Here is a 12,629-nt window from a genome sequence, read left to right on the forward strand (position 1 = left end):
CAGTCTAACTGATGCACAGAAAACAAGGTGGCAGGTCCAACACAGGAGTACTGGCCGGTTTTTGTGTCCTCTGTACATGAAATAAACCTGGAGGCAACAAGGTGCACGCACAAAGCATAAACAGTGGGTGGGAGGTCAATAGGGGCACAGACAACTAGTTTTTGTCCATGGGCCCCCTCAGCCATGGACACTAAATACTGAAGCAACTGGTAAATGGCACGCTGATCTCCCTGTATGATGATGTTTTCTGTGTTACTCTCTGATGCACAGCTGCAAATCTCATGTTCAAATTCAATTTATTTGGATGTGCTCAACAAAAAAAAAAAAAAAAAACTCCACAGGAGGCATGATTGATACAGAGGATTGCTTGTGTCAGAATTGGTTTTACATGTCAAAGTTATTGGAATAGCTCAATCCCAATAGGAATTGTGGGATTATTATATGAATATTGAAGTGACACCGTTGAGTGACTGCTGAGAGCCGTTGACACACTTTTCCTGACATTACAGGAATATTACATTGATACCACATAGGACCGACAAAATATCAAATTACAAACAGAGCAGATCTCATATAAAATCCCAATGGAGAGTCGTGGCAATTATGAGCCGTGTATGGAGCCACAGTGCGGCTGTACATCGAGGCTGGGCTGGTGTTCTGTGGAGCTGAGACGCTGTTCGGCGCTCTCGCACCATGAAAGCAGCCCGTCCCGCCCGGTGACAGACGCTCTGACAGCTCCGGGTCTGTGAGCAACACCCCCCACCACCACCACCACCACCACCACCACCCACCCAACCCACCCACCCACTCTCCACCAGAAAAATCACCATCCAGCATTTCAGCCTGCACACCAGAGCGCACAGGCATCCGGGCCAACACTGGAGCGCACTGACTGTTCGGGTCCAGGGAGGAATGGGCTCCTCTGCGCCTCAACACGGGACCGCCGGGGTTTGTTGGGTGGGAGCGGCAGGAGCTGAGGGCGTGAGGAGGAGGAGGATGAAGGAGGAGGAGGAGGAGGATGGTGGCGCCGTCAGTTTCGATTTAATTCCTCAACAACCGGCTGCCTTTTACGCAGGGTGGAGAGGTGCAGTGTAGTCTGCCGCCTGGCAGTGATAATCCGCTCGCCGGGAGGAGCAGGGGAAAGCCCCGAGCAGACTGAGGCAGAGAGAGGGAGGGAGAGTTTTAAGTCGGGCCGGGATAGAGAGAGTTGACAGGAGCGCTTTGCTCATATTTCCAGCTTCTGTCCTGCCGGTGGAAACCTAAAGTTGAGTGACTGAGAGGGACTCTGAGGAGGATCACTCAAGCTGTTCCACTTCACATCATGAGTGGACCGACAAACGGTGAGTAATGTGCGCTGTGTGAGGGTCGGGAGTGTGTATGTTAAGGTCCACAAGTGTTGGCTCTGTGTGTTGATGATGGTGGGAATGTGTGGGTGTTCATATGTGTGTGTGTGTGTGTGTGTGCGCGCTTCAGCCTAATCAATAACGTAGTGTCCTGGGAGGGCTTAATCAGAAGTAGACATAAACAGCCCCTCACTGAGGTTATTGATCGCTGACCCACTTATTGACACTGTATTTCATCATGTCATTATCCAGCTCCCTGTCAGTGCAGGTTAGAAACAGAGGGTGGTGTTGTGTATTGATCTGGCAGCATTCATCAGTGTTTCCATGATTGTCTGTGTGTATGGATTGACAAAGATTTCTGTGGTTCTGATGGCAACCAGGGATTCCTCCACTGAAGAAATTCCCACAGTCACATGAGCCAGTCAATTTCATTTCATTTTATTTAACTAATATGTAAATTTTTTGTTTGTTTGTTTGTTTGTTTTTGTTTGTTTTTGGCCAAAAATGTTTTTTATAAATTAGAATTTACTGCGATCAATAATGAGTAAGAGTCAGTGAAGCTTGTGACAGATATTCAGATATTTTGGAGAGCAGAGAGGAAGCCTGCTGTGCTTTGTTGGCTGCAAGACAAAAGAGCACATTCTTGGATGACACTGGTTAGGACATGTATTAATAATGCCACAACATCTAAACATAGAAGCACATCAAGCAGGTTTTTATTAATGTGAAGCCACTAATTCCCAAAATGTACCTTTCAAAAATCAAAAATAAAGTGGCTCTGCAGACTGCTCCATCAAGCAGCTCCTCCTAGCAGCCTTTCAGGTTTATACCTCCCACCAATGGAAGATATTTCAGATATTTATATTTCCTGGCTCTGGCTGGGCTGCACTGCCATTAAATTACGAGCATGTCAGCGTAGCAGAGGGGCCCTGGCTGAGCGACTGTCACCCCAAAAACCTCCCATAGACAAGAAGGGGATTATCTTTTGGCTGACTGGCTTGGTTGACACCAAGGGAGAGCTTATTGGTCTTTATCCAGGCTGTTTATCCCCGAGGTCAAAGGTCAGAATAAAGATGTGATGCTGTCAAACAGCGCAGAATAAAATGGATTTTCTGACTTTGAAGCCACTTGAGGGAGAATCATAGAGAAATAGAGGTGAGATTAAATTTCTTTTTTTTTTTTTTTAAATCAAATCATTTGGATCTGATCTTTTTTTTTTGTCTTCTTACTGCAGCTCAGAACTATCAAATCATTACAAGTAGATTTGGAAAAAGTCAGAACTTCCCATCAGAGTTAAGTCAAAATGGAACAAAACAACATCCAAGAGACACAAAGTATGATGACTGTCACACAGATGGAGTCAAATTGATTGTTTAATACTTTGTTCTTATCAGTTTTGATGTTGTTGATTAGTGGTTCACAAGCTGTGGGTCAGGACCCCAGAGGGGTCACATCATAAATCTGATGTCGCCAGATGATTAAGATGCTAATTTATTTTCCATTTTTCATGTGAAATACTGTAAAATTACACCGACGACGACATATTCAAACTAAAAGAGACAATAAATCACTCTTCAGCTGACCTCGTCATAACCTGGAGCAGTGGCTCTCAACCTGGGATCAGAAACCCTCTGTTGGGTCATGAGTAAATAGATTTATTAATGGTAATTTAAAATGACCATTAATAATAAACACAGCTACCACAATCAGACTCTCTCTCTCTCTCTCTCACACACACACACACACACACACACACACACACACACACACACACACACACACACACAGGTGGCTCAGATCTTTCTCTATCTGTGGTTCCAGTCCTTGTGCTGCCATCTGGCTACCAAACCAATGCCAGTTTCTATGGCAAACACACACACACACACACACACACACAATTTGTTAGGAAACATTTCTGTCCTAGTTTTACCTTTTTTTTCTCCTGACAACATTTATAGATCCACACCTCTCTCCGTCTCTGTCTCTCTCCTGCTGTCATCGGCTTAACCTGCCCACATGTTTTGTTTGCTGCGATTGCATAATGCTCTGGGCAGCTGCAGCTTTAAGTGTAATGTCATTAAACTGAGTAGAACACAGTAGAGTTTTTGCTCAGTTTTGTGTACAGTGCGTAGACAACAGCCAACTGTTGCAGCAAATCAAAATCAAATCAATCACATCAGTCCGTCTGTGAAATCTGTTCCCTCCACTGCTCTTTTGTCTTGTATTACCACGAGTGTGTGTGTGTGTTAGTGTGTGTGTGTGTGTGTGTGTGTGTGTGTGTGTGTGTGTGTGTGTGCGTGTATTTCAGATCGCCTAAAGAAAGGACTTGTTTCACTAAGAGGGATTTGACCAGTTTCATAAGTGAGGATGAAAGAGGTGTAATCCCCACACGGCCTCGCTGTGCCCTTTTCTGTCCTGATAGTGTGTATTTGTCATTTTCTCCACCAGGCATGGGCCAAGATTCAAGATTCAAAGCTTTATTGACACATGCACAAGGAGCGAGTTGCTGGAGGATACAAACTGAGAAGAGAAGAAATTGGCCAAGTGAAAAAATAAATGCGTATTAATTTCCAATGTGCTACAAGTGTAATATTCATAATAGCAAATCTGCACCATTTGCAACAATACATTGAGAACATTTAGACGTGTAATACAGTACATACGTCACTGTATATTTCCTGAAACATATAAGATCCTGCACACCATGAGCAGTCAGCATAGATACATGTCTTTTTCTGCACCTGTCTCTCAGTCTGTCTCTCTGCTAAACCGCTCTCTTGTAATGAATGGTTGTAAGTCCTGCTGATCTCCCTGGCAGAGTGGCAGACTTTCCAGGAGCCACCACTAGTTACAAAGTCAATCACTAAGCCGTCTTCTTCATCTCCTCTAAACCTTCAGTCGAGTGTGAATGCGATTATGGTTGTGTGTGTGTTTGTGTGTGTGTCTGCTCCATCCTTTGTCATTGTGTGTTGGTTTGTTTTGCTGTCAGATTGATCCACCAGGACTATTTGCCTTAGTGTTTGTGTGACATAAAACAAAAAGTGTCATCTGAAGGCCGATGAGAAAAAAACCTCTGTACTGTATGAAAAATAATATTAACTTTGTTTCTATTTAATATACTGTATAAGACAAACATGGGCATTACACATTAAAGCTTGTGTTTGGACGTCACGTTTCAGTAACAAGACACTCGTCTGGGAAAAAAAATGCATCAGATCTCTTATCTTTCTGAGGCAGACGTTCCACATTTTTAATCACACTTTGATCATATGTTAAGCAAAGGCCTCAAAATGACAATAAGTAACATGTTTTTGATCCTCCCCTCTCCTCATCTTTCCTCCCAACAGTTCAGTACCAGTCAGATCTTTATGGAGGAAACAACAACAGCAGCTCTCCTCTCTCCAGCCGGGGAAGTTCGCCCATCGTGTGTGAGCGCTGTGGGGAGGTTTGTCGTGGGGAGGTGGTGCGCGTCAAGAATACACACTTCCACGTTCACTGCTTCACCTGCCAAGGTAAAAAAAATATATATATATGCGCAAATGTGCTCATACAGCACACACATGCAGCACATGTATACAAACACCCACATCCTCTTCCATTCTCCACTCCCTCCTCTCACACACAATCTTTCATATTCATTTATTTTTCAGTCTCGGACTAATGCACGGGCTTTCATGTGTGGATTCCACCCACGTCAATTTGCATAATTAAATATTAAATAATTACCACTACTCAGACAAGAAGGAACCAGCACAATTGGATCGGGGATAGCTTCTGTGTTCACTGAAATAGAAACTGCATTGTGACTTTACTAGGATCAAAGCCAGTCACAAAGTGTATTACATAAGAAAGAAAAAAAAAGGCATTCAATGACACAGAGGCATCAGTAAATTGGGCATCGCTGTCACCAGAAATAAAACGTGACATGTGATATCTCCACAGTGAATAGAAAGTGGAGAGATCTTTGATCCTTTAAAAATTAGAGGTGTTTTGCTTGTGTCTAAATGTGCCAGCACAGGCCACATGTGTTTGACTGTCCTTGTGCAGTATTTAGGTGTCTGTTGGCATCGGTTTGTGGACATCTGATTGACAGGCCAGACTTATGTAGCAGTCATCTATGATCTAACCTTGGGTGAATTCAACCCCTGCACCCAGCTGTGAGACAGCTTCACTCTCCTGGCATCCGGGCTTCAGCAATATAGACCTTTTTCTCACAGCAGACACTTTAAGTGTTTTTCCACCACATGGTACCGACTTAAAAAGGTACTTCTTTTTCCTCTGCACATAGTAACCCCTCAATGCAGCGCCGTTACTTAAGCGACGATGCACAAAGCTATTGTGATGTCATCTTCAGTACGACACAAGCATGAACAATGGAGGATAGCAAAGAGATGCCGGACTAAAAGTACAGAAAAATAACTAACAGAAGCGTAACAGGCTGCAATGAGCAGTGTCTGATCTGCAGCGTTTTCATGTCACCTATTGGTACGGCCTCAGCTCACTTGGAACCACAGCAGAGATGATACTATCCACCACTAAAACCAAAGAGGCGAATCTCATACCAGTCAGCAGTGAGCCCACAATCTGTCAAAAAAAAAAAAAAAAAGCAGAAATAAAATACCAGCCAGCAGTATTCAAATATGGAATTGAAAGACCACTCTCTCACAGTTTTTCTTATTCATGCACGTCTGTGTTGTCATGTGTAGTTGCACACACTATGAGTATTCGTGACAGTGTGTCTTTGGCGGTTCAAGCTCCACCAGTGAGCAGGTGGGACAGAACGCACAAACAGAGGTCTGGAGTCAGCAGCTAGCTTGGCAGTGCAGTCAGCAGGTTTTCAGCCCGTAGTCAGACTCCAACCTCCTTTCACGGGCCGAGACCCACACGGTCCCAATGCGTGCTGCAAGACAACACAGTTTTCTCTGTTTGATCTGCCAGTAACATCGCCTGAATGCACTCAGCCACAAAGCACCAAAGAGCAGGGCTGTCTTTCTTATCGCGCAGCATTGCAAGATAAGACGAACGAATAAGAAGAACCTGAGCTGAAACAGCTGCTGTGATTGTTTGTGCGGTTGAATAATTGATTGGCTAATTGACTGATTGTTTGCTCAATAGCAGGACTGATTCCTTCTGAGGGGACACAAGTCAGATTTATTGATGGAAATGTTCTCTCTTTGATATTAAAGTATTTACTATCATGGAGAATTGATCTTGCAGAGTAAGCTTAACGACTTTTAGCTAATGGACCGTGGGCTAAGTAGACATCAGCTGATGAAGTGGACAGGAATCAAATCGTCAGCTTTCAGTACACAGGCATCTCTCTTCTTTTTTTTTTCCTCCTCTGCTCATTATTTTTTTTCCTCTCCCTCTTGTCTCGCATTCTTTGCTTGTAGCTGTGAATGTCAGAGAGTTACAGTGTGTCTTTGTTTGGTAAACAGCGTGATCTCCTGTTAGTGTGGCTACTGGGATTGAAGAGTTGTTTTTTTTTTCTTCTTCTTCTTTTTTTGGAACAAGGAGAGCGAGAGCGAGAAATGAGAGGAGAGGAGGGGAGATTTGGAATAAATGAGAAATAGAAAGAGAAGAGAGCGCGATAGATGAGCCCTGTGTGTTTGGTGTGTTTTACTGGGCTGAATATTTATTTATTTATTATTCAAACAGCATGTGCTAAAAATGATTATTATTATTATTATACTTGATGCATCCTTTTTTCTCATGATTTTAATGAATCCTCATTTAAGGGTACTTTGTACCTTGAAGCTCAAACTATCCAATGAATTAAATTATAAGGTTATTTTTAACACTAGCAGTCAGTCAGTTGGTCCGCGAGCTCATGTATTGGATAGATTGTCATGACTTTTGTACAGATGTTTTAGGGAGGTATCCTACTGTGTGGATCCACCGACTTCCCCTTGAACGTCACCATGCGGTTAATAGTTGTGGTTTGGAGTGAAATGTCTTGACAACTTTCTGTCAGAGGAATTGGGGCAAAGTACAAAATGCATACCAGGGAAATTTCAGGAGACATAGAGGAGATGCCGCTCTGCTAATGATATTGTTCTGCTCTCATAGAATCTATCATAAAATATGGAATATGTTCATTTTAAGGTGATTTTTGGATTATCCCCATGTCCTGCTGGGTTTATAAGTGTGTAGTCGTGACTCCTCAGTTAACAATGTAGCCCAAATCCATAATATGTCACATAATTGTACCAGTGTAATCCCTCAGTTAGACTATGGTTAGTCTTCCCCTTTTCTCCCTTTATCCCCTCCTCCTCTTTGATCCATCCGTCCATCCTGATCACACTCATGCCAATGCAGAGAAGCTACAGTGAGGAAATCCATCCCACGTTGATGATGCAAATAAATGAGGGAAGACAGTGACAGGACGGCAGACGTGTGCTGGATGGACAGATCGATAGCCTCATTGATACCTCCCCTGGGCCCCCCTGTCTCTCCCTCTCTCCTACCACATCCTCATCCCTTCACTTTGCTGTCTGCTTCCCTTTCTCCTCACACACGATGCTTTCTCTCTATTCAGCTTCCTCTAATCTCTCCCTTGACTCCCATCTTGCCTCTCCTCCTCTTTTCTCCACGTCTCCTCTCAGCCTCATGTCTAAAATAATCCTCTCCTCTTCTCTCCTCTTCCTTTTTTTTCCACCAGAAAATTGAGCCATGTACATCATCTATGACCTTACAGCGTCTCTTTTGTAAAGAACCAGTTCAGTCAAGACTGGAAAATAGGACAAACACCCCAAATAGTCAGATTCTCACTGTGCATCAAAACATCGCACAAGCCATTTTGAGATAAAGGGCAGTGTATCTATTATATAAGCCTTTCTTGGGTATTATATTCAGGTATAGACTGTCTCCTTGAAGGTGATGTACAACAAGTGCACACTAATTTATCTGGATGGATTGTACAACTGCAGGTGCTTCACCTTCTCGACAGAATTTAAAGTAGACTCGTAGCAGGTTTGTGTTTTAGAAGAGAAAACGTACTGTGTGTTTTATCAGTGTTAGTGTAATACAGACCTGGCCGGGCTCTTTCTTCAGAAGAGACTTCAAGGACAAACTGTGCTGTATCAGCTCAGCTGTGCGGCACTCTTTTCTTTTGTGTGTGTCTTCGCATGAGCGTTAGCACGGTGGGTCAGTGTTTCTGTTTGTGTGTTTTTTTTTCTGGAGGCTAAATCAGAAATATGAGACAGCCAACATGTGTATCAGGCCTCCAGGAGTTCTTGTTTCATGCATCTATCTTCATTTATATCCCCTTTTCTCAAATCTGTCCTTCCTTTGCCTCCCTCGACCCTTTGCTTCAGCCGCTGGCAGCAAACAAAGAAATCATTATGTGCTGTCTTTCTGCCAATTGAGTGTGTTTACATGTATGTGTGTCCACACCTCAAGCACTTCAGTCTAATAGGCTACAAATCACTGTTAACATTATGTAGATCAAAAGTGTTTAAATACTTCACTGCCTCCAATGAACTGTAGCTGAACCTGCCTCCTGATGTGCAGAAGGAAAGGAAAGTAGGAAGCTGGTGAAGAATAAAACTGGTGGAGCAGAGAGAGAAGAAGGGAGTAGAGACTGGGATGAAAGGGAGGAGAAATACCGTCACTTTATTTATTAATTTGTGTTTATTTTATTTATTTGTGGCCTTGTTTTCTGTTTGCTTTCTCAACAAGTCTCCTCTTAGTTTAACCTGTTCCTCAGTCTATAGTAGAAAGTTAGAAATCATCTTTATAGTGAATTAAAAGGAGCCATTTGGTATTGCTACATAGGCAATGTTAGCATTAACAGCTGTTTACTTACCAATCTTTCCAAGAGCTTCAACCATCATTGCATTTATAATACAAGAAGTTATAAAACTCCCTCTGAGCAGTGCTGCTTCTTCAGGGCAGACTGGCTGCTGCAGTGACTCAGTATCGGAAAGTGACGTGACAGTCGGGACGGATGGGGGCTAGCTGGTTAGCATGCTAACTTCAGCAGAAAGTTAGTATTGGCGTTGCTTTCTACCACAGGAGACAGCACTTGGTTTGATGCTGAACTTGCATGTTTATTCTAGATTGGTAAGAAAACAGCTGTTAATGCTAACATTGGCTATGAATAGCAAAATTTCCAAAAAGCTCATTTAAACAACTGCCAAAGTATACTGTCAGTAAATTTGAGACAGTGCAAGAAAAGCCTTCTTATGCCTCTGATTTGACTGATGTTTTTTCTTTTCCCCGTCTCTCTTACACTTGTCATTTTGCTTTCTTAACACAGTAAATCTTGCTGCCTTCAGCCTTGACAGCATCACAGCAGTCTTATGTCTTTATCATTCATCAGATTCATAGATCTTTTTACTCTTTTTTACAGACATTTTGACTGCAGGAGCAGCACAGATGGGACTTATAACATTAATAATAGCTACTGTTGGCTCCAAAAATTACTGCAATGCAGAGCAGCACTTAATGTTATTAGTTAGGTTACATCTGTGGTGGACAAGTCAAAAAGCTCTATTCAACTTAGCAACTGCTCTGCACCCAGTGATTTCTTATTTATCTTGTGAATCTGAATTATTAAACGTCTTTTGATTGTTATTTCCGTCATCATACAAGTCAGAGGTTCCCACACAGACTTGCCCCTAGGATTCCTGGGGTCGTAATAGACATCTGTCTCATTGGAGTCTGGCTGTAAACAGTATACTACACTACACAGTGAGACAGAGTGGAGCCTGGATGACTCTCTAGATGGTTGTAGATGGTCATAAAAATGCTGTTACTCTCTCTACTGCCAAATCAACTGTCTATCAGAAACAATCACCTGTGAGTTCACCAAATACAAGGAAATTAAACACATTTTTTGATCATCTTGGTGATCAAAGATGATATTGTTAATGACTGACCGGAATCATAATTACCACTACATACAATAGGACTGAATCGCTGCGTATAGGACTCTCTTTGCTGTGTGTGAACTGTCGGGCTTCATTTGGCTGCCAGGACTCTGCTGGATGCAACGGGAACTGTCTGCTTTCTGCTGACTCATCACACAGAGCAGAGACTAAATGTAGAAAACCTTCAGGGTCTGGGACAACAGATGGGGCCAGGGAAGGTCAGGGTGAGGTCACGTGAGGTCACAAGGTCTCGCATGACAGGTCCGGCATGGAAGCGACTGACAAGTCTTTGACCTATTTTAACATTAAGCTTCAAGCAGCAAGTTCAAGTGGCTGCGAGAAGATTTGTCCTGACTCTCCATGAAAGACTAAAATGTCAAGTGACAGAGAGGGAATAATGGATGGCAGCATGAAGGCAGATACTCATTTATATTCTGGGGGGGTTGTCTGCTGTGACATTTTCTGCTTCTATTATAATTACACTGTAAATCTGTAACAGGAAGTCTTCTGTTTAATGAAATTATTTAGAGACAATTTTGGACACTTTGCATTTGGTGTAATTCTTAACAGGTGAATTGGCTGATCAGTCTCAGATATCCACTTATGTGTCAGTCAAATTTACATTCATGCACCACACCACGATTTGCCCTGCATGCACAACAGCACAGACACAACTATACACACACACACACAAGATGCTGTCGGTGTTGAAGTTCTTCACCATGAGTTAAGAAAACACAATTCGTAATTTGTAATACCTGTAAGGCCAGAGTAAGCCAGAGGAACAACCACAAAAACACTTAAATAATTGTAAATCAGAGTCCAGACAAAAAAACAAAAACAAAAATGCAATCACAGCATCTCAGTGGTCATGTAATAAAAATGCTACAAAGCAGAGTCTACAGCCGTGCTCTGTGAAGCTCTACTTCAGCGTGTCAGCATGCTAACTCTCAATGACAATGCTAGAAGCAGATGTTAAGTTGGGCTCACTTTTGCCATCTTAATTTAGTGTGTTAGCATGCTAACATTTGCTAATTAGCACTTAACATTAAGTGCAGTTGAAGCTGAGGGGAATGTCAATACTTTTGCAGGTGTTTAGTCATGAACCAAAGCATTGGACTGGTGATGGTGCTACCTGAAAGGTCAGAGAATCACCGAACTCATTACAATTCATCCTGAGGCTCAGGAATGTCTGTACCAAATTTTAATGGCAATCCATTCAACAGTTGTTGAGATGGTTCCCTTAAAACTACAAGGGTGAACCTAATAGTGACTCCAGTGTCAGTAGGCTTCATCCTCTGTGGACCATGAATGACTATAGAAAATTTCATGGCAAACACTTACTGCAATATTTCATTCTGGATTAAAAGTCGTGTACCAGACTGACATTTTCATCCCTGGAGCCAAGCAGCTAGCATGGCGAATAAGACTAGACCAATAAAAACACCAGTGAAAAGAAAGACAGCTCACCAGGGAGAAGCAAAATAGAGCAAAACTATATTCAAATATTCCTTTATGGTCTTGCTTATTAAAATTACAACATTCAACATGTCCAAACAGAAATTAAAGCGCTATCAATAAGTGCAGCCTGTGTAAATACTCCGCCATGGATCTTAGTCTGTAAGGACAGTTCTTAAAATTTGGCCAGCGATCTGAAATCCTAATATCCCAGAGATCCCTCCAGAGAGGCCAAGTCTGAACAGCTCCCTCTCTTTCCTCTTTTCCTCTACAGCTTAATAGTTTTCAGACAGTGATGAATGTGTGAACGCTATCAGCAGGGTGAGAGAGGATGAGAGGGACCTGGCTACCATCCTCAAGTGCGTGTCCATTTGAGACGGTGGGAGACAGAGACAGTAAAAATAAGTGTATTTATATGACTATGTAGGTTTGGATAGATAATGTCATCGTAGCTGGCTGAAAACCTCAAACTCCAACTTTGGTGAATCCTTATCCTTCCTTCTTTTGAATCCCACTGGGTTATTGAAAAAATGAATGGTTGACTTGTTCCACATCACAATTTTTTACCCAATAGGAAATATATGTTGTATGCATATGTGTTTGTGTTTGTGTGTGTGTGCAGTGATGTACAATATGTGAGTACAGGTCATACACAAGAGAGAGTGGGTGTTACTACATCTGTTACTCTTCCACTGTGAATGTCTTAAGTCTCAGGCAGCCTGATAAAGGTCAGGCTGGCATTTTAAAGTTGCACGACAGCAGCTTCACAATGGCTAGAACAACATATCAGAGACAGAGGACACAGGAAACAGAAGTGCTCTACACTGTGTACTGGGACATCATCATTTGTAAGATGATGACCCAGTTTTCTTTGCTTTGTAAAACTTGAGCATCTTCAACCCAATTAAACTGTGAGAAAACCATTCAGTTATATACAATAATAAGGATTAACTTC

At 42.4% G+C, this 12,629-nt stretch overlaps 1 protein-coding gene across 1 annotated transcript in view; it reads left to right on the forward strand.

Annotated features, from left to right (window-relative positions):
• Positions 1-815: 815 nt before the first annotated feature.
• LOC139607990 (actin-binding LIM protein 3-like) overlaps positions 816-12,629 on the forward strand; it is a 44,298-nt gene continuing 32,484 nt past the window's right edge. Inside the window, exons 1-2 of the mRNA XM_071461390.1 lie at positions 816-1,340; positions 4,691-4,855. Coding sequence (XP_071317491.1) covers positions 1,322-1,340; positions 4,691-4,855 — 184 coding nt within the window. The 5' untranslated portion in view covers positions 816-1,321. The remainder of the gene's footprint in view (positions 1,341-4,690; positions 4,856-12,629) is intronic.

This window comes from Trachinotus anak, unplaced genomic scaffold, assembly GCF_046630095.1.
Source record: "Trachinotus anak isolate AG129_WGS33_773 ecotype Australia unplaced genomic scaffold, CSIRO_AGI_Tana_v1 ptg000024l, whole genome shotgun sequence".
NCBI classification, from domain to species: Eukaryota; Metazoa; Chordata; class Actinopteri; order Carangiformes; family Carangidae; genus Trachinotus; species Trachinotus anak.